This window comes from Limanda limanda, chromosome 3 (assembly GCF_963576545.1).
Source record: "Limanda limanda chromosome 3, fLimLim1.1, whole genome shotgun sequence".
Classification (NCBI taxonomy): Eukaryota; Metazoa; Chordata; class Actinopteri; order Pleuronectiformes; family Pleuronectidae; genus Limanda; species Limanda limanda.
In genome coordinates this window covers 25,420,790-25,443,690 of record NC_083638.1, presented here as the reverse complement: position 1 = coordinate 25,443,690, position 22,901 = coordinate 25,420,790, and the positions used below count along the sequence as shown (strand labels likewise).

The 22,901-nt window shown below is 42.8% G+C and overlaps 1 protein-coding gene across 2 annotated transcripts in view; it reads left to right on the top strand.

Annotated features, from left to right (window-relative positions):
* The window catches only part of ankrd11 (ankyrin repeat domain 11), a 96,158-nt gene that overhangs the window by 68,402 nt on the left and 4,855 nt on the right, over positions 1 to 22,901 (top strand). The window contains exons 3-10 of one of the 2 annotated variants that reach the window (XM_061068634.1): positions 3,557 to 3,702; positions 6,690 to 6,822; positions 13,291 to 13,464; positions 14,474 to 14,674; positions 14,780 to 14,922; positions 15,228 to 15,375; positions 15,500 to 19,958; positions 20,076 to 22,791. In XM_061068634.1, coding sequence (XP_060924617.1) covers positions 3,616 to 3,702; positions 6,690 to 6,822; positions 13,291 to 13,464; positions 14,474 to 14,674; positions 14,780 to 14,922; positions 15,228 to 15,375; positions 15,500 to 19,958; positions 20,076 to 22,791 — 8,061 coding nt within the window. In that variant the 5' untranslated portion in view covers positions 3,557 to 3,615. Of the gene's footprint in view, positions 1 to 3,556; positions 3,703 to 6,689; positions 6,823 to 13,290; positions 13,465 to 14,473; positions 14,675 to 14,779; positions 14,923 to 15,227; positions 15,376 to 15,499; positions 19,959 to 20,072; positions 22,792 to 22,901 lie in introns of both variants that reach the window. The other variant, XM_061068633.1, reaches the window with a different exon arrangement.

Here is a 22,901-nt window from a genome sequence, read left to right as displayed (position 1 = left end):
ATATCTGTTTTCCTGTTGCTGTATTTTATAATGTATGGTAGAAGAAGGTCCAATGAACCATATGTCTCTAAACCATACCCTAGGATTTTACAACATCCTGTCATATTATTTAAAACAAACATTAATGAATATAAAATTAAAATGATTAAATCTAAAGCTATATTACAATATTACATGTGTCAGCTTTTAGTCCTATTCATAGTTTATAAGGACTGACTCTGTTATTGAATCTGCTGTTGGGACCAAAATCATTTGAGCTGGAGAAATTGTTTCTTCTTAATTAAATTACCAGTGCTCATTTTGCATGATAGTTTCACTAGTTTCGAAATTGTTTGACACTTACAAGATAATTTAGATAGGTTTTTAAATTACTACACGTTGTCCTAACTTCAAGGCAGTCTTAGTGTAATGTGTTTGAGAAATTAAGTACCCTTGTAGTATGACGTCCCCATGTAACTGTGTGCCTGTGGTGTGTGTAAGTGCGTCTGTGAGTGTGCACACAGTATGCTGCAATATGCTGAAGCGTTGGCCTCTGTCTGACCGCAGAGGGAGTGGCTCACAGGATGGAGAGGATGCTACGGGAGAATGAAGAGAGAAAGTAACGGGGCACAGAAAGAAAGGGGTGTGTGCTTTTATGCAAGAGCCAGGGAGAGTGGAATGGAGAGTTGTACTCGCAGGTCCTGTCCTTTGTTTGGAAGATATTCTTTCTTTGGCTCACCTTTTACCAACTCCTCTCTGCAGTCATTATCTCAACGGCCAGGTTTAACTTGATTGACGCCACATATAAAACATTAAAACTCAACGTGGCTGTTCCTCTGGGTAAGGGGCAGGGAGTATCATCAAGAGATGTGGCCGTAGTCTGCGGGTCATCCAAATATTAAACCTGACTACCGTGTTTTTAAAATGTACTTAAATAATGATAAATATAAATATTTTTATGTTGAATTTATTTAATGTTTGTTGGTTTTCGTTTGGATTACGCAAAAACTACACAAACAAATTTCATGACATTTTGTGAAGCCTGTAATGACCCAAAGAGCGACTCGCTTCATTTTGATTTGGATCCTGGGCTTTCGTTAAGATGGCAAGATTGTTAATTTTTGATGTTTTCACCAATTTCCCAGAGCATTCTGGATGTAGATTTGAATGAAAATAAGTTTTTAGGGGACCAATATCAGTCTGTCCAATTTGGTGTGGTTTGAGTTTTCTTTTGGACTCTTCTCAGTGCTACTCTAGTAACAATAATGCTATGTGTTGTTAATTCCCCACACTAAGTTCTTCCTATCACGTCAACTTCAAAATACTGCCTTTCTTTGTTTTGTATTTGGTTGATGTCTAGAAACAGGGTACTGGCCTAGAAAGTTCACTTCCTCTGCAGCTCATTACAATTACCATAAGCTTGTGATTTGCCACTTATCTTCTTGCAAATGTGTATAAACCCAACCTTGTGGTTTTCATTAGATGCACAAATGAAATTAAGTAGCCCGGTGGTCTTGGCTCATGTTTAAAAGCAGTTGATGTGAAAGTGTACGTGCATGTTGACCAATAGGGACTTAATATACAATACAGTATGTTAAATGTTTAAAGGGTCAGAGTTCAGGGTTACTAAAGTGCTGCTATCACGCCAACTACTTTCATAGTACTGGCAACAGCAGAATAAATAATTAAAGGCAGATTTTTTTTTTTTACTATTGTATTTGTTGTTTTTAAGACTGTCATAAATAAATGTTTATTGATGTCATGTTTTTCCAGCCTAAATGCTTACATTCAAGATTGAAAGCATCATGTGCACTCTAATCCTGCTTAAGTGTTTTCAACATTTTGGCAACATTTACTCTTACAGTTTAAATAAAAAAGTCAAGCTCTGGCAAACACACGATCAGATGCAATGTTGCTTGACCACATCACAAAAGATATATTTTTCTATTGTTAATAAACTTACATGAAGAAATTGGTTCAAACAGTCATATACACACAAATACACATATGGAACTACTCAAGTAATTTTTGGTAACAACACACATGCACAAAGTCAGTCGCACACTGTTAGCAGATGTTGTGTATATTTTGATTGGGATGGAATTACAAAGGAAATGAGGCCTGTGGTTTTCAACAGGGTTTCCTCTCCATAACTGTACCTTTGTGCGACTAGGAGATTGCAGACATAATTTTCCTGTATTTCGCATGTCAGCGAATTATTGAGTTGCTATATCCGCCTATCATAGTGGTCCCAAAATACTGCTGAGATTATTTTTCTAGAAGCCCAGCTGACCCAGTTTAAGGCATGTGTGCGTGTGTGTGTAGGCAAGGTTTGTTTGGTTCTGAGAGTAGTTGACCTTCCCTTCCACATTGTTTGATGTGGTGAATGTGGGAGTTTAGGAGATGTTGAAATGACCCCCACAGTAGTAGCGAATGGGGAATAACAATGAGCCATAGGAGAGAGGAAGGGGGGTGTGGTTTGCTGCGTCTCATGTGTCTCTCTTTCCATTTACCAGAATAGGGGGAGCAGTACATCCTCTGTACTTGTGTGCCTCTCCGGTTGGTTGGCTGGCTGGCTGGCTCGGTGGCTGTCTTGACTTGACTGACTGGACTGGAGGGATATAAATAGCAGTCTTTGAGTAGGATAACTGCGAAGGGAAAGAAAGGGGGGAGGGGCGGGAACATGTAAGTGGCGCTAGGGAAGATAGGAGTGCCAGTGTCTCAGAAAAAATAATGCAGCCATGGTCTCATCTGTTCAGTCACTCAGTCAGTCACAAGGATGATTATACTTGGACGCACTCAGAAGAGAAAGTGCATTATGGAGAATTGGAGGGATGGAATGTATGATTAATTCATGGCCCTGTGAAGCTGAAGGCCTCGCTTCATGAAAGAAGGCAGTTGGTAGTAATGCACATGTTTTGTACATGCACAAAGCAAAATAGAGAATGAGAACACAGAGCACATATGATGCTGCAGAACCCTCTGTTGTTTACGGTCATGATCAAAACCATCACTTCTACCTTATAGATTTTGAGTGTTTGCTGTTTGGAGACAATGGTCAATGTTGTTGGCTGACTATGTTGGGGGTTCCTTGAATCAGGATGGGGTGAAGTTCACAATTACAAGGGACGGCTGTCTACGAGAAGCTAATTGGGTTTTTGTTGCCAGTCACGTTGTTTGAGTCATTCCTCAGCTGTTCCTCATTCACTCACCAGCTGACAACCTGGGTGTTATGCAATATCTAAAATGTTGTGTCCTGGTCTGTCATACCTCAACTCCAGTGTGTCAATGCTTTGGTTGACGTATAGCTGACATTCTTAAAAACGTCCACATATTACAAAGCATATTTTTAAGTTCTTTAAGCAGACGTACCTGCTGCAGCAGCAACCTAGCCGGCTGTCCTCCCTCTCAACTCCTCTTCCCCAGGAGCAAGGGTGTAATGGTTGAAAATAGAGTGCTTGATGTTCCGCTAATGGCTGCATTGTCTGGCAGTGTGTAAATGTGTTTTCAAAGAAACCTAGTGGCCAGGTGCTAACCTCTACCCCCCATCTCTTTTTCCCCTTTCTCTTTGTTCCAGACGGTTGATGACGATGCAATGGCAGCGTGAATGAAGCTTGGCGTGGGGAGAGCTGAACGATGCCCAAAGGTGGGGGTTCTAAAACCCCCCAGCTTGACCACTTCCCACTCAGCACCGACATGGTGGAAAAGCAGGGTGGGAAGAAGGTAAGACTGGAAAAAAAACACACTCCCTACCCACTAACCAAATGCATTTATACAGATAAAATACCTGTGTGTGTGTGTGTGTTAGCTGATAGACACATGAGGTGATATTATTTATATTATCTCAAACACAATATGAATTTGCTCTTGCCACAGTATCACTTTATGTCATGGCCTTTGTAGTAGCCCAAGTTCAACCAACAGCAACATTTGTTATCAATGAACAGTTATCAACATCATATCTTGGTACCAAGAATGAACTGGATACTGTGGTTGTAGAGTTCACTAAGAGTCACCCAGACCATGGCAGCCCGCCTTATTCTAATCTGTTCTGCCACACTTTTATAATGAACCCAAACGTTTTTTACACTTCCCATAGTAACATAAGAGATCTCTTACTTGATGTTTTGCTACATCGCTGCATTTCATAGCTGTGTGCAGTGCTATTTGCAGCACTATTTGTTGTAGGCTCACTCGCACCATGATCCGCAGTGTTTTAACCATCCACGCAGTTGGACCTCATAGTTTCATTTGCACAACTGCTAATGTGAATGGGAGCAGTTCTCTCTCTAATGCCAGAATTAATGTTTCTCTCTTTAGTCTGTGTACCAGTCACGCAGAATCTGTTGCAGATAAGAGTGACCTTAATGTGTGTGCACATAGTTAGTTCATATTTCCTAACCTTTCCAAGGCCACTTTATGACACACTCGTACATTAACTATTGGCTACTGATAAACCGTTTTTGTGTCCTTGAAATTATGGGGGGAAAATGTACAGGATTTATCAGCCATATTTAGGAGCAACAACAGCAATGTTGGCAGGTTATGACATATTCAGTCTTGAATGTTTGGAAGGAAGCATATCCTTAATTTGACACAGGTATGGTCATGTTGTCTGCAGTGGAGCAAAGAGTGAGGCGCAGCTTGATGATGTCACAGTGTGTGCCAACGTTTAAGCTACAGGCAGCCGCACCAAGAGGCAGTGAGAGGAGAGGTAGGGCTTATGCAGGCATGGATTTACAGCCCTCTGCAAAGGATTGCATCAGACTCTGGCATGGAGGAAGGGAGGGAGGGAACGAAGAGCACAGGGGTGGGTGGAAAATGGAGTGAGACGAAATGAGCAGGCATTGCTAGGAGACCACAGAACAGGGTGTCTAATGAAGGCATATCTGAGGAAAGTCTCAATGTCAGAGCCGTCGTTAAATTGAATTCACAAAGGAACAACATGAGATAAGGTTCTTAGTTATTTGACTATTTTCTTCTATTTACTCAATCTGTGCCAGGTCGAACCAAGTTCTATATTTTCGGTCATCTTTTATTTTTATTATTTTTTATGTTGCAGGTGTGTGCAACATGCTTTTGTGTGAATTGTGGGTTCTCTTGTAGAGGCCTTTGTGTAGGTAGGGGAGAATATAGACAGCGAGGGAGAGAAAGGAAGCGAGATCGGCTGACTGTAGCTGACAGTGTTTGTCTCTACTGTAGCATGACATCATAGTCTTATGACTCGGGCAGGGCAGGGGGAGGAGTTCACAGAGTCGACACATAATGGAAAACCTGCCCTGAGGGTAGAAAGAGATGAGATGGGGACAGAAGGTAGGACTGAGAAATTAAAAGAAATAAAGTGAGCGTGTGTTCATTGTGTCTGAACTGCTCCTGTGTCCCCTTATGAGAATTTAAACCCTCTGTAAATAAAGCATCGTGATTCAACTTTACCTTGCAACAAAATACTCAATTGTTTGTACACTTACGCTTTGTGGCCAAATATTTAGGATTAAGAAAATCAACAAAATAAAAACAATCTCTGTTCAGAGAAGATTTTTAGCTCCACATCAGAAATCATCTCTGTCTATATCAATACACCTGAAAAGGCATATCACATAACCATTCTCCTACACTGAGCATGAGTAAATAGGAAGCTGATTGTCTATTCTGCAGTTGGTTGCTGAGATGCAGGAAATGCTACAAACAAGCAAAAGAAACGCACTGAAAGTAAGGGTTGGCAAAGCTTCTAATCTATTATCCATGTTTATTTATTATTCCTGTTGCATTCACAACTTCACAGAAAAGTTAACATGAGTGTCTATTTCATTGTCTCTAAAAGTCTCTGTTTCTGCCTGTCCAGATTAGAATGCAAACTCAAGAGTTTTCAAAGTAAAACAAGGCTAGCAGTATTTGTATTGAAAAGTTATTGAAAACTACAACATAATAGTACTTTGATATTCTACTGAATTGAAGCATTTTGCATTTAAACATAATGGAATTGTTAAAAGGCACAACAATACTTGACGTATCAGTAATCATCTTATCATTATTGATTTAAAGATGTCCTAGCTTTATAATTGTGCATTGCAAGTCTAATTCCCCAGGATATATCCTGACCTGGTAAAGTTTTTTTTAGTGTCCTATAGCATATCTATGACATTATCACACAGAAACCTATGATAGGCCTTTTAGTATTTACATTATGTGGACAAAGCACAAAGCAACTCTTGTAAAGCTGCTAGTCAGGATACGCAAGTCATTATCACTGTCATATTCCAGTACAACAAAGAAACCTGTTGAACAAACACATAAGTATTTACATCTGTTGATAGCACAGACAGTTGGTCTTGTGATTGTTTCCAGCAGCTGTAGACCACAGAGCTGAGTCGGCGTCAGTGCTGCCTCCTCACTCTGTGCCTTGCTGTTTGTGCTGCGGCCAGAGATCCAGGAATGTAGGAGGAAAGTCCATTGAAAGGTTTTGCTTTGCAAAGTCCGTAATGGAAAGAAGAGTCAGGGCAGAGAACTGCATTTAATTCAGGAGTAGGCTGCACATTCCCTGCCGTCTTAAACGGGTCTGTGTCTGATGGCTAATGTCTCATTTTTACTTTTTTATACTTTCTATTCAGAAAACAACAGAGATATGGTGTAAATTGGAGTGATCAATGGTCTTTAACTCTTAACCACGCCTTGTACAGTGTTCTTCATGTTCTGATTTGTCTCCTTCACAGGATAAAGTGTTGTCAAACAAGACGCCCAAGTTGGATCGCAGTGATGGGGTCAAAGAGATGAAAGAAAAGGCCCCTAAAAGGAAGCTGCCCTTTACTGCTGGAGCTAATGGAGACCAGAAAGATTCTGACTCAGGTGAGAGATTTTGGCATATGTATACGTCACACCACAATGTGGGTATGAAAAAAGAAATGGGAGTTATTGCATCACATCCCCTAAACCTGGAAGTTTGTAGCTATTACTTGTGATAGGGAGTTGGGCATTTAAGTGAATGAGCTCTCGCTCCTGGTTCAAGTCATTTCTGTGTCTGTGGCAGACCCAAGGAGTTTGTTCCTGCAATCACAGTCAGCAAGGAGAAGACGACCACACAAAATCATGATCCAATTAAGTGGGGATTTGTGTAACGTACAGGTCTGACCAGGTCTGGCTTTGGTAAGGCTCCGGCTTTGTGTTTTCTTTAATTAGTGAGAGAAGGACTACTGCTCGTGCTTGTTTGACTTTGGGCTTTAAGGGTTCAGGATTTAGTTTGTTGATAATGGTCCAACTCAGGCTTTGGTAACAGCCTTCATCATCAGCATTGGCTGAGTCGCTACATTGGTTTATGTTCAGCCATTAGAGTTGGAAAAAGACTATCCATTCCAGGCTGGAGTGGAAAACTAAAAGGGTGTGTTGCACCAAATGACTGCTATGGTTTGGGGTCATGCTTTTTCTCGACATGTGGGATTGTGTGTAATTTTGTGCGTAGCGCAAGGGAATTGTGAATAGGTGAAAGGTTTGATTGAGAAGCTGTATCTAAAATATATATCCAGACCATTTATCTTGCTTCCTCACTACATTAATTGTAACTCTTGAATTCCTGTTGTGTTTTGTGCATGTCATTGCCGTTTGCATGCTAATACTTGTATTTCAAGATGATTTATTATATCCTCAGGAGTAGTGTGTTCCTGTTTGCTGGTTTCATCTCATTTACCTGTTTGCTGTCTCAGACTGCTTATTGTAGCTTCTGGTAGAATGAGAGTACACCCCTCTCCCCCCACACCCCTCCTCAGTAAAGGAAGGTGTGAACTTTCGTCTCAGGAACAACAGCAGTACAGTCTGTTAGTATGCTAATAGTGTGGTCTGTTATTCAATGGGGCTGTATGGTTGTTCAGGCCTTGACTCTCATCTCTCTGCAACATATTCTAAAAAGGAGTTTCTACCACAGAAGCCTTGAAATATCCAGGCCTCATGCCATTGTTGTTTATGAGGATGGATTGCAACACAAAATCATATATAAAAGCTGTGGCTAGGCTAATGCTTGGTTGGAGAATGTGTTCAGAATCAATGCCATACTTCCCTCAACTGTGTGTTGAGCCGTTGTTGTTGTTGTTGTTGTTGTTGTATAACTGTGTTGCATAATGTGACTTTGTTGTGTCGCCTTTCAAGTTCTGACACTGCTGGGTCAGCGTCTAGCTGCTCTGCAAAATTTCACACCTCTGATACAATAGAATAGAAAATATCTGGAATCAAGTCACCACAGGCAGATTTCTCACTGTGTAGCTAGTAAATCCTGTCCAATCACTTTTCATTAAATTTAGCTTATATTTTTGCCTCTCTAAAACGTTTCAGCTGTGTTCTTTATATCTGTGTTGTTTGGAATTGTCTTCTGTTGAACACAGAATAAGCGTTTTTCTCTAGCCTTAGCTTGGCCTAATTTTAAATCAGTATTGCTTATTCGGTCTGCCAAGTGGGTTTGTTTGTTTTTTTGTCTGTTAGTCATTAGCATTACACAAAAACTACTTGAGGGATTACCATGAAACTTGGTAGAAGGATGCATTATGGGTCAGGGGAGATGGTGGGTTTGCTTGCTGTGAATCCTGCAGAGGATCTCCTGCTGTGTTCTTACATTGGCTCCTCTGGACCTTATCAGGACTAGGAGGGCCAGATGGAGAAAGTTCAAAGATACTTTGGACACTCTCGCTCCGACATTTTTGCGTCCACACATACAGCCCCTGCAGAGAAAGTCCAGAGGATCTCTGGAGTTCAGTGCACGTCTTAAAGCAGTTTAAGGGTGTGGGAAATTTGGTGCAGCTTAATTGAAGTTAAGGGACTGTTGGCCTTGGCGAAGGTATGTACTCTACTGAGTTCTCTTCTAGTTTCTATATCCTGTACAGCAATTCTAATGTTGTTTGTGTGCATTGCTATCAAATCAGCCTCTGATTAGCATGCACATGGAAGGTGCCTGATTTGTGTTTACAAATATTACAAGCACCTACTAGCAAACTAGAGAAGTGACAGGAGTATGTATTGACTGTATGCCTCTGTATAGTAAACAGCAGATGATTTGAGATGAGGTTAATCACATCCCTCAGAACTAAAGCTCTCATCATTTTGCAGAATCGCCAAGCCTCCCTTGACCTCCTCATGAGGAGCGTTAGACAGCAGCATTCTTCCTTCCTGAGGTCATCCTCCCCTTCCTTGTCCTCTTCACCACCACTTTCCACAACAGCAGTTAGACTTCAGGGATAGATGCTAGAACAGTCTTGTCAGAAAACGACAACGCCCACACTAAAGATGGATAATTCTGAAAGTGCTGTTTACTCGTGAAAACCGCCAGTGTTTTCAGGTCATTTTTGTGGACATCAATGATGCACCAAAACAAAGGAAAAAGAACAAAATATTTTCTTCTTGCCCCTACTTGTCTTTTCATTTGGAAACAACCAAATTTTCTGTTTGTTGAGACCATACAGAGCGTTTTGTTGTGTTGGAGTCAATCGGTCATCTATTAGTCACTTGGCAGTTAGTCAAGCTTTAAGCTCCTTAAACCTAAGGATGTGCTGCCATCCGTTTTTGTTGTTGTTCAGACTATTAATTTGAAATGGTTGCTTTTCTGTGTGGGTTTTTATTATCTTTATTGAAGAGCGTTCTCTTTCAGTTTGAGAGCAGGACTTGCAGTGAGATATATTTTGTTTGGACAGATATCCTGCGCTCCAGCTTCAACCGACTCCAGTTCGACTATAAATTCCCCCCTCTTCATATTCGAATTTTGAATAAAAAGTGACAGCTCTAATATACAGAAGGCCAAACCAAATCCGCCAAACAAATCTTATCAATTTGCTGTTGTGTGGTCTACGTCACGTGCTCTTTTTGTGTCTCTGTGTTTACGTAAATGTGCTTAAACGGAGTCACTTTACTCTCCTTTGTGCTGTCTTTTGTGTTATTGCAGCCTCTCCTATTGGCTCTTTTTTGGCGGTACAGTAGTGTCGGTCATGTTTTGTTAACGTAAGCTGAGCCATGTATAGAGGTTTGCAAAAGGAGCCGGAACGTCCGTCCGTCCCTCCGGCAGATTATAGCTTAGAGAGATGTGTCTTTCTGACTCCCAGGCTCACTCTGAATACAACCAGAAGACAAAAGCTATACACTCATGACCTAACTAATTTAAACAATGTTTAACACATGTGCCAGCTGGACAGAGAGGGCAGACACAGCTTTATACACCACTATGTTCATAACATATATTTGTGAGTCTCTCTTGCTCAGTACAAAGCATTGACAAAACATCCTGTTGGCCACTTCCTGCCTCTTCTCTCTTAACTTCCTGTTTATGCAAACTTTATGAGTCCCTAAACAGAACACGTTTTTTCTTCTCAGTCCAACGTGCCTTGGTCAGAGATACCTGGTAGGACTGGTTGGAGGGGTTCTTCTTGTTGTTGAGTTTGTTGGCTCACTGAACCAGACACTCTCTTTGTTTTGAGATTGGCTAACGCTAAAGGATTGTCTGCCTGCCATATCAAAATCTAACTCTATTATAGCTTGACATCTATGTTTGATGTGGTCCCCTCCCACAGTTGAGGTAGGCAGTCTATTCATGGCCTGACTCTCCCTAGCTAGCTTGTGTTCCTTTTTATATTCTCCTTTTCGCTTATCTTGTTAGTCAAGTTTCATGCAGTGGGAAGAGTTAGGTTTCAACCCTGTGTGTAAGCTGAGCAATATCATTTTACTGAGACAAACAAAGGCCACAGCAGTGTTCCCTAAATGGACAACCAACTACCACACTATGAGACACAACGTTGTGCAATTGTTCATACGAGTGATTCAGTAATGCACACGTGATGTGTATTTTTGGTTCACGTGATGATAAATAATAGACAATTTTGTGTTTATTTTGTCCAATTTTCATCTGTCTCATCTTTCTCTAAATTCTCAGGATGAAAAACTTAACACAAAATTCATGAAAGCAAAATCATATCCCTCTTTTAAACATGTGGAACACACTTTGTGTTTATTTGTATTCCCTTTAGTCACTTTAAAATCATACATATTTGTACAAGCACTAGTCACTGGGTTTAAAAGTTTTACTTTTTGCTTCACTGGTAAAGCTTGAAAGTACTTAATTTGAAACCGTGATCTTGCTCCAAATGTCTGTTCAATTATTCAAAAATTTGAGATGTTTCCACCCAATTTTCCCTTTCCAATACTGATTCTGATACCTGGACATCGCCTTTCGGCTGCTATCGAGTACCAATCTGTTCCAATGCATTGGAAGTGATGATTGTTATCATTATTATATGGCCTATTACTAGCGTTGTTAATGGCAACATCCCTCGTAACTGAAGTCCTGCATACGGTTCACGTTTACAGCGTGAAATATTGCAGATATTTTAGCTAGCTATGGCTAGTTAACACTACTGGAAATCACTTATTTTCCCTTTCTCTAAAAGCAGTACTATAGTATAGCTCAACTGCTGTGTTTAAGCATGGAAGAAGAAATGATTACTGTGAAGAGAGAATTGAGGTTTTATTTTGGTGAAACTAATATACATTAAAGAAGTGGTATCGGATAGTTATATAGATTTGCATAGTCTTTCATGCCCAACCTTGTTTTTTTTATGTTGTATCAGACACATTTCTGATGCTGGTATTGGTCCCAGAACATCTCTAAAACAAACTATCCTTTCTGCATTTTGTGTCACCTGGAGTCTGATCCATGTGATGATGACTCTTGTATTAGAGACTTTTGCCGTGTGTGTTGTTTTTCATCGCAGTCCTCAATGTGTGTAAATGCTGCCTTCCTGGTTCCCAATCTTGTAAACATAGTATGGAAAGGCAAGCGTAGCACTTTTTTCTCCTCTGCTGCCCAAAAACATGTTTGGACTGCTTCTGTGGTTCCCGCTGTTAAAGTCTTAGCAGAAGGAATGTGTCTAAATGGCAAATGCTTTGGAGAACGTGAGAGTGTATCAAAGAGGGGTGGGGGCACATTAGCTGTAAGTGCTCACAGATGTTAGTGAAAGTTCATCAGCTCTGTACTCGTGACTGGAAAAATATTTTCCTGGAAATCTTTAAGCCACCGGAAGCATGAGCCGCCATGCTTCCTCCTCGACTTATTTACTTGTGTTTTGTAGCCTGGAGCAGTGAGGCTAGACTTGGAATAAAAAAATGTCCCACACGAATAATACTCAGACCTTTCCATTGTTCTACTGGTTCCTTTGTACATGCTCAATTGAATTTGCAGGTTATTTCACTGCTGTAGGAGTCTGTATCGTTGACAGTGTTTTTTAGCAGTGAGCTGTGGGAGTTGTTTCCCCTGATGAAGTGTGGCAGTCCTGTGTAGCTTTACCCTCCATAAGGGTCATCAAATGGTATGTTGCCACTGAAAATAATTGCTGGGTGTGTCTTTGTGGAGCAGCTGCTTTTGTCCAGTAGCACCGTGTCTCCAGTAAGCCTGGCACGCAGGCAGGCATGTGGTGACCTTGGCAAGGCCATGTTGAATTGAAATGTACACCAGATATTTCATAATAACTGTGGGTCTGCCAAGTCACACCCTCTTTCCTCCCCTCTCGATGTGGGATGATTGGCTTGGAGACAGGCAGACATAAACACGCCGCCTGTTAGCCCCTCCCTTCCTCAGGGGCAGCTGGGTAATAACAAAAAAGTCGCCCCCTCCTACCACCCAACCTCTGGCATACTGGACTACAAATGTGTAGTATGTAGTATGTACCTTTTTATGGAGGATTTTTTAGATGGTTTAGATTTCTTTGGCTGTGGAAATACCAAGTGTGAGTTGCGTTGGGTAGACTAGATCGTAAATTCCATACTACTTTTACATTTTTGTACTTTTTATAAACATTTTATAATTAGTCTGACTACAGTGATATATTTAATGGGCTTTTGAAACTGTCAGATACAAGAAATGCAGTTTGTACTGTACAGCTTCCCTATAAAATGAATGCAGTTTAGTTCATATTACTAGTGTTAATATCTTTGGTAGTCACAACAAGAGATGATCGTCCATCTATTAGCTCTACCTCTTTTCCTTTTGTTAGTCATGGTGTGCTAAAGCCAATCCCACCTGGCATTCAGCGAGAGGTTGAGTAAACCCTGGACAAGGTTGGCAGTCTGTCACAAGGCTGATGTACAGAAATAAACAGCTATGACCCAAAACATTTACACCAATAGACAATTTCCCCAATTTATGTTTTTTGTGGGTATAACACTCATAACACCATAACACAACCATTACTCTCCCGTGTCATGAATTTGTTTGTGTGTACGTGACTGATCATGTAGTGTCGATACAACCCAATAAAGTGAGCTTTGCCCCTTTCTCTTCTTTTATCGTTACAGAGAAACCAGGTCCAGAGCGGAAGCGAATTAAAAAGGAGCCTACCAACACCCGGAAGGCGGGCTTGGCTTTTGGGATGGGGATGCCAGGGATCCGGGCCGGGTACCCCCTTTCTGAGCGGCAGCAGGTGGCCTTGCTCATGCAAATGACAGCTGAGGAGTCCATCAACAGTCCAGGTGCGTGCTTATCATGGAGGCCACGTCCTCTGTGGACGGGTGTCAGAGGAGGACAGGGAGGGAGCTTTATGTTGAATGCGTTTATGTGCCTTGCCATGCACGTGCTGTAGATGAATGAAGGTGGTCTTGAAGGGCGAGGCGGACAGGGCTGATAGTTTTTGTTTCTTTTTTTTAGCTCCGCATCTTGAATCTAGTTACACAAGCTAATCCACATTAATTCTCATTACAGCTACAATGTAGAGCTATGCAGTCAGTGAAAGTGGTTGTTTTTGTAGCAGCTGTAATAGTCACATATTAGTTAATCAACAGCAGTGAAACTCTTTTCTAGAATACAGCATGGGGCCATCAAGGAAATGAAACTAAACTACCCGGGTTGGTATTGCGTTAGACTGGAACTAATGGCGCAATTCAAAATCTGAGCCAAATCACAGCCAGAAATCCAGATGCAAAGCTCCTGCAAGGATTTAGTTTTTGTTATAAATCATAGTTGCTGTCAGATGGTAGCTCTGACCTAGTTAATTACATGTACAACCTACTTATCCTCACAAGTTGTAATTTTTGTAATTGATAAATGCATTGGACACCAAAAAACGTTTTAACTTTTTCTCTCAGTGTTGACATTTGTGATGTAATTTAGTTGAATAGGACCAATGTGTCGCCACTTTTATTTATATGTAATTCCTCTGTTGCATGCCTGTCTGCATGGACAATGATTAAGTGGCTGGTTTCAAACGTTCTTTTTGACAATAGCGATACAAACTCAATAATGTAAATGTGATTTAGTCTTGGATTTAATCCCTTTAATGAGATGAAATGAGCTCAAGTGAAGTAGTTCCAACCACTCTGCTGCTGACTGATAGGGTAAGACTGCCCCCCTCTGGCTGAAAGCAGTTCAGATATTTTGATATTCATAGAAGTCATAATCGTATCAAGAAAATCGTTGTCTTAATATATGTGACCTACAAAACTGTTCTAGTGTTAAAGTGCTTTTTCCATCTCCGTCCAACAGACACAACACCAAAGCATCAGTCGCAGTCCAGTATGGGTCAGAAGGGAACGCCAAACTCTGCATCTAAAACCAAAGACAAAGTGAATAAACGGAATGAGAGAGGAGAGACTCGGCTGCACAGAGCAGCGATCCGTGGAGAGGTACGCCGCATCAAGGAGCTCATCAGCGAGGGAGCTGATGTGAATGTAAAAGACTTTGCAGGTGAGAAGCTCTTGTAGAGATTGTCCTTTGCTTTCTGCACAAAGCAATATAGGTTACTTCATATTCTGCATACAGCTCTCTTACTGTAATTCTTCTTCTGTTTAGGCTGGACTGCATTGCATGAAGCGTGCAATAGGGGGTTCTATGATGTGGCCAAGCAGCTGCTGGCAGCCGGAGCAGAGGTCAACACCAAGGGCCTGGATGATGACACCCCTTTACACGATGCATCCAGCAATGGACATTTCAAGGTAGCAAAAATAAACACTCAGTCAAATCGCATCATGTCTTAATTCTGTCAATACTATTATCACAGTAGTAAAGCTTTAGAGAAACATCTTTACATTTCCAAAGACTCTGAAAATGTTAATGGTTGTAGAGACCCTTTCTCATCTTTTCCTTGTCATCAATACTCTGTCAAGTTTATTAATACACTCAAATAGTAACTTTTAAGTTATTGGTGCATTCATTTTAGTGTCCTTTGACACTATATGTAATATAAATGTTCTTAAATTAAAGTAAATATTCATTAAATATTTCATATTATTTGTTTCAGGTGGTTAAGCTTCTTTTACGGTATGGAGGGGACCCACGTCAAAGCAACAGGCGAGGTGAAACACCACTGAAGGTTGCCAACTCTCCAACTATGCTGAATCTATTGCTGGGGAAAGGCACGTACACTTCAAGTGAAGACAGTTCATCGGGTACGGAACAAAAAAGTCTTGTGTCACCAATTACATGATTGTTACAAGTAATGGAAGTTATTCATGTAGATAAGCTGTTAGTGTTAAACTGTGTTTTAATTGTGCCTCTCTTTACTTTCCACAGAATCATCAGAGGAGGAAGATGCCCCCTCATTCGCCCCGTCCAGCTCTGTCGATGGCAATAACACAGACTCAGAGTTTGAGAAGGGCCTGAAGTTGAAAGGGAAAACTATGGACCCTCCTAAATCTGCGACCACACCAGTCAAAGATGAATATGAATTCGATGAGGACGATGAGGAGGAACGTGTCCCTCCAGTGGACGATAAACACCTCTTGAAAAAAGACTTTCGTAAGGAACCTGTCCCCAAGCCCAACAGCCTCACCGCCATACCCAAGATGGAGGTCAAAACTTATTCCAAAAGCAACTCGCTCACACCAAAGAAAACTGTCAGGCGGATCATCTCTGACAGTAACAGTTCAGATGAGGACGACAGGACGTTGTGTTTTACTTCAGCGCCTACGCCGCGGCAACAAGCCCAGCAAACAAATACCAAGGCTAGAGACTCTGGCTCCATGAGCTCTAAACAACAGAAAGACAAGAATAAAGTCAAAAGGAAGCGGAAGAAGGAGCCTAAAAATAATGTCAGTAAAGAAGTCAAGTCTAGTAAAGTCAACGACAAATTCTGTACATCAGATTCTGACTGTGGAGACATGGAGAGTGAGGACGACAAGGGCTCAAATAGTATAAAGGACTCATCTACAGTGAGCCTGAAAGAATCCCCTGGCTTTAACGCATCCTCCTCCTCCTCTTCCCATGGTACCTCGAACTCACAAAAACAAGCACCGTCATTAGCAGAACAGCATCCAAAGCAGTGGAGGACAGATGGATGGAAGACTGTGTCCTCTCCCACATGGTCAGACGTCAGTTCTCTCTCTGATTCAGTCAGAACAAGACTATCCAGTGAGTCTGACTACTCCTCCGCTGATTCCAGTGTAGAGTCAATAAAACAAGTCAAGAGGAAAGCACAGGAGAGCAAAAAGAAGAATAACAATGTGCACAGTAACACAGTGGACAAGAAAAATTCTGAGCTCTACAAAAACTCCAATGCAGAAAGTGCGGTCTCGAAAACTGACGTAGACGGCAAAGTTCTGAAAAAGCATAAAGTGAAGCACAAGCACAAAAATAAGGAAAAGGACAAGGCTCCTAGTCTAGTGCTTAATCAAGACATGAATGAGAAATTTGTCAAGAGCTATTCTTTTGATTATGATGATTCTAGGCAGAAGTCCCTAATCGTTGAGTCAGAGTCACCAGCTGAGAGCAAAGTCAAGTTATCCAAACATGAAAAAGACCATTCGAAAAAGGAGGACAGGCTTTTGAAAAGTAAGTCTGATGATAAGGATTGGTCGTCTGGGAAAGACCTGCACAGAACGACAAAGGAAGAGAAAAACAAAAAATCTAAGGACTCCACCAAGGACAAGACCAGTAAGGAGGAGAGGGAGAAACCAGTAAAACCTGACAAGGAGAGAGCTGTCAAAGAGAAGGAGAAGCCCAAGGAGGATAAACAAAAAGCTCACAAAGAGGAGAGGAAGAAAAAGTCCAAGGAGAAGTCCTCCTCAAAGGCAGACCGGAAAAGTGAGCAGAAAGAGGAAAAACATCTTAAGGTGGACAAGGAGAAAAACACCAAGGAGGAAAAAGAGAAATGTAAAAAAGACAAGGCACCGAAGGAAGAGTCTGAGTATGAAGGCTATGACGTCAACAACCATTTCCTCAACCTTGATGACACAAAGCTCAGTGCCTCAGACGACCACCATGACAGATGGGGCTCCGAGATGTCCTCTGACTCCTCCCTCTACGAAGATGACAGTTGGGATGCTCCCATTAAAGAGTACAAGGAATACAAAGCCAACAACGCTGTTAAACTCATTGTTGAGACTGTTAAGGAAGAGACCAGGAGGAAAGAAATCAAAGTCAAGGACAAGAAATCGGATCACAGTGAGAAAAGGTCAGAGAAGGAAGCCACATCTAGAAAGAAAGACAAAGACTCCTCTGAAAAGACAAACGAAAAGAAAAAAGACTGGTCTGAAAAACAAAAATTAAACTTGAGTCACTCAGTCGAAAAAGAAAAGAAGCGGAAGGAGTCCACAGAAGTGGTTAAAGACAAAAAGGACAAGGATTCTTTGGACAACAGTCGAGACCGTAAAGATTCACACGAGTCCATAAAGGATAGAAAGGACATGAAAATCAAACAGGAATCTACAAGAGATGATTTTTGCAATGATGCTTTCTTTAAAGACATTGATGCTGCAAAATCATGTGATGTCCGAGAGAGAAACTACTCTGGAAAGGAGAAAGAGAAGAAGGGGGACGGCACAGACAAGAGAGAAAAGACTAAAGCGGACAAGCACAAAGACAAAACAAAGGACAGAGGCACTGATCAGGAGAAGGAAAAAAGTGAGAAAAGCTTGACAGAAAAACCTGCCAAGGAAAAGGATACAGACCGGGGCACCAAAGACAAGAAGGAGGTAGTAAAAGACAAACACAAAGAGTCTCACGGCAAAGACAAAGATCGAAAGATGTCTTCAGAACAGACCAAGGAGAAGAAAGAAAAGGCCTCTCAAGACAAACACACCGATAGGGAGAAAGACTTTGTGGAGCTAAAGAAAGAGGAAAGAAAACCAGAGAAAACCAGAGAGAAAACGTGGTACAAGATTGCCGACATATTCACTGATGAGAGTGACGATGAGGAGGAGAGCTACAATGGTGGTGTGCTTGTGTCTGACTCCATCAGGAAAGACTCAACACCTGATGTGGAGGAGTCAGATCATTTCCCTTTAGAAAAAATAAGAAAATCTTCTGTGGAAGCTAAGCACAACACTGAAAAGGCAAAAGACAAAGACCACAAAGAAAAGAAGAAAGAAAAGGCTACATTTGACACCGGTAAAGAGAGGAAAGGCTCCCTGGAGAAACACAACAAGGACAAGAAGGACTGTGTGGATGCAAAACACAAGGAGAGAAAAGACAGAATGTCAGTGGACTCAAACCTAGAGAAGAAAAATAAGCAGAAGCTCCTGGACAAAAGGGACACGAGTGAGGAAAAGACAAAGAGCAAATATAAAGACAAGCTGGAACACTCAAAGGAAAGGAAACCATCAAAAGGCAGTGGTGAGAATGAAAAGTCCCTTTTGGAAAAATTGGAGGAGGAAGCGATGAATGACTATAAGGACGACTCCAATGATAAGCATAGTGAAATCTCCTCAGATAGTTTCACTGACAGAGGTCACGAGCCAGTCCTCACCAGTTACTATGAATCCATCAGTCTTACTGACGTGTCTGAGGACAGGCGAGACTCCCTGTCCATATCTACACCCCAGGACAAGTTCAGAGAGAAAGAAAGACATCGACATTCCTCTTCATCCTCGTCCAAGAAAAGCCACGACAAGGATAAAGAAAAGGTCAAGAAAGAAAAAGGCGACAAACGTGACAAGACGGAGGAGATAAGAGAGTCCTACAGCCGCAGAGAGAGCCTACCTTTTGAGAAAGAGTCCATGCCTCTAGAAGCTGACCCTTATACTTTCCCATTCGGAGTTAAGGGAGACGGAGACGATGACTTTGAGAAAACTTTGGAGTTTGAAAAAGAGATGTCCAAAAAAGACAAAGACAAATCTTCGAGTGTCATCAGTGACAGAATGAAGGACAAAAAGAAAAAGGAGAAACATAAGGAAAAAGTTAAGGAGGAGAAAAATAAGTACATCGATGGCTTTGGGTCATTGAAACACTCCAAAGAGGATGTAAAGTCAGGCTTGAAAGACAGCCCACAGGTCACCGTTCTCAAAGATAGGTCAAAGGAAGACAGTCCTAAATTCGATATGAAAAAAGACAGAAATCGGGATATACTGGACAAAGACAACAGGGTGGACCACAGCAAATCTAAGGCTAAGGATGAAAATGAAAAAATCACTCAGTCCAAAGACACAGTGCGGAAAGACAATCGGCCGCGTGAAAAACTGTTGGTGGACGGTGATTATCAAATGACGAGTTTTGGTCAGATGTTGAGTCTAAAAGACCAGGAGATTGAAGAGCGCCACAAGAAACACAAAGAGAGGATGAAGCAGATGGAAAAGCTGAGACCCAAGTCAGGGGACCCTAAACTGAAGGACAAAACCAAGTCCACAGAGGAAGTACGAAAAAACCGCAGTGAACTTTCGTCAAAGAAATCCAACAGCCTGGAATCTGGTCTTAAAGAAAAGAAGCTGAAGGATGTGGGTCTCCCACCGCTTATTATTTCTCCGGGCGGGAAGTTCCAGCCTTCGGACAGTCAAAACTCAAAGGACTGGCTGGGCGGACCCCAAATGAAGGAGAACCTCCCTGCTTCTCCCAGGCCGGATCAAAACAGGCCGACTGGTGTCCCCACACCGACATCTGTGATCTCCTGCCCCAGTTTTGAGGAAGTGATGCAGACTCCACGTACCCCATCATGCAGTGCAGAGGATTACCCTGACATAATGTTGGATGGGTTGGATTGTCAGAACTCAACAGCTATGACCATGTCAATGAATGCCTGCTCTCCATCGTTCTTTGAAAGGTATTTACACACATGTACAATAAGGCAGGGTTACTGTTGTGATCATTAAACTGTTTTCTTCTCCTGAATGTGCCATATTTTTCTAATGTCCTCTCCTTTGTCTTGTGCACCCAGCAGGTATTCTAACTCCCAGAGTTTCCAGGAAGGGACCTGCCCTACCCCTGCGAAGAACCTTCAGCTTTCACTCGTCAGCCGCTCTGCATCCTCAGACGTCCGCAGGCCGCTGGAGGATGAGTTTAAGGCTGAGGCTGACAAGTTCCTTCCACAGGAGACTGATCCAGAAGCCGACTTTGATCCAACCTCTGCCCAAACTCCAGAGGACAAATCAGCAGATAGGCTAGAGTGTCTGTCTTCTCCTTATTTCTCCCCATTGGGAATGTTGTCCCCTCAGCAGGAGCCAGCACTTCCTACACCAGATGTGGCAGAACCAGCTCTGACTGGTTCTGAGGGTAGTGAACACCTTCCTGAAAGTGTATACAGCTTCTTGCCGAAACCCTCTACACCGGTTCACAGGCCAGACCCCCAGGAGCCCTGCTTCGACATCGCTGCACCACCAACACCAGCTCCTGCTGCTTTGCCACCCCTGGACCTCGATGACATCTCTGAGCCTCACCACAGTGAACCTAACCTCGTCATCTCTGATCTTCCTTCTGTCACAGAAGAGGAGGAGCAGGAAGAAGAGGAGGAGGACGAAGAAGAAGCAGATGAAGAAGAAGAAGAAGAAGAAGAGGAAGAAGAGGAAGAAGAGGAGGACGATGAGGAAGAAGGCGACATGGACGAGAGAGCTGATGGAGACCACTGTGCAGTGGAGGAGCCTGAGCAAACAAGGGAGCCAGTTTCCTTCTCCCCTCAGGTTGAGGACCCTCTGAGGAAGAGCTGGCCTGCAGAGTCTCCAGACCGACAGGATCCAGAAGTCCATGAGGTGTCTCCCACACACTCTGCCCCCAACCAGGGAGAGAACTGTTTTGATCACAGCATGGGCTGGAACCCCAATATGGACCTCAAATCTCCCCACAGGACATACGGGGAAATAGAGGCTGCTGTCTCCAAAATAACCAGTCCTTACTCTCATTCAGACAGTGATATGCTTCACTTGTCTGGACACCCCTCTGTTACTCCCCCCTATGCCTGGAACAGGTGGCACAAAGAGGAACCAGAGGACTTTGATGAGCAGAAAGAGGCTGTGGCTGACATCCCCTCCCCAGAGAGACGTGACTCAGTAATCGATGTGGAACCTAACTATCTAAACACCTCATCCTCTTCCAACAGGCTGGAGTCTTTCTTCCAAGAATGCAACAAACCAAGCATGGAGGATACTCACCAGATAGTTGAAGAGCCAACATGTGTAGAGCCAGACAGCAGACAGAGTACTCACACTTTCAGTGCTACAAGTGAAGTCATCATGAGTCCAACAGTGGCACCTGAGCCTGTGGTGCCCTGGGCAGACCCATTCTCAGCTGACACAGATGAGCTAGATGACCTGGGACCATTCTCTTTGCCTGACCTACCACTACCAGACAAGTCAGAAGAAGGTGAATCTCGAGACCCTGAACCAGCTGACCTCACCCAAACTGTGCCCATCCACATCAGACACAGTATCACAGAGCGAGATGACCCAGACATAATAGAGGTGGACCTTCCAAGCCTGGCTAAGACCACAGGCCCTGCTGGAGACCTAAGTTTGGAGGAACCTACCGGTCAAGATTTGGTCGTACCGTCACCACATGACAACTTCCAACAGGACTTGGACCTTGAGCCTCAAAGTGTGCCGGTCAACAACTCTGTATCTCTCATTCAACAACAGGAGAGAAAAGGATCTTATATAGAGCCTGATGAGTCGGAGACTAATATGTTGTATTCAGCTGCGAGTCCAGATGCCAGTCAGCAACATCACCCACAGATCCACTCCCTCACTGAGTCGCTGCAGTTACCCCTGGATTCAGTGTCTGCTGTCAGGTCAGATGTGATGCAGGAGGAGATGTCTGAGCCTGTAGCAGAATCTGTGACATGCAGTCCTCTTCCTCAGCCACCAGTGGCAGTCAGCCTCTCCAGCCCACTGGAACTACCAGACACTCAGGAGACCACGTCCAAGCTAATACCTGTAACTCTGACCACTGTGTCCACCATTATTGACATCCCGAAGAAAGTGGATGAAATCCCCCAAAGGATTACCCGCAATCGCGCCAAGAACAATCCCTCTGCCGCTACTGTCCCTTCTACCTCCAGCATAATAACCTCATCTGCTACTGCCAACCCTGTAACGACCAGTCCAACAGCGAGCATTAACGTGATCCCCATTCGAACCCCAACACCCACCTCAGGCTCCTCCATCTCAGTTCTGAAGAAAGACAAGGAATCTGTAATTCATGTCACCTCTACTGCATCTATTTCAACCCCTGCAGTTTCTGTACCTACTTCTGTGACAACTCCTGCATCAGTGGTTCTCAGTAAGACGACAAAAGGACGCCCTCTCCAGGTGGATGAAGAGGAGTCTCAGACCCAGCATCCGCGGAAGAGGAGATTTCCACGTTCTACTGGGCAGCAGGTCCAGGTTCAGCTGGTAAACACGGCCATGCAGCAGACCAGGGAAATGATTCAGCAGACTCTGGCTGTTGTAGTAAATGCCATCAAGCTGGACGATATCGAGCCCTACCACTGCGATCGTTCCAACCCTTACTTTGAGTACCTGCAGATCAGGAAGAAGATTGAGGAGAAGAGGAAGATTCTGTGTTACATCACCCCACAGGCCCCACAGTGTTATGCTGAATATGTGACTTACACCGGCTCCTACCTGCTGGATGGCAAGCCGCTCAGCAAGCTTCACATCCCTGTGGTAAATTATCCTGTCTTTACTTTTTCCCAGATTAGAATCTTAAATAGTCAGGAGTTTTCAGACAGTTTGGAATATATGCCTGATTTTTGTATAATTCCATATTTCTGTCT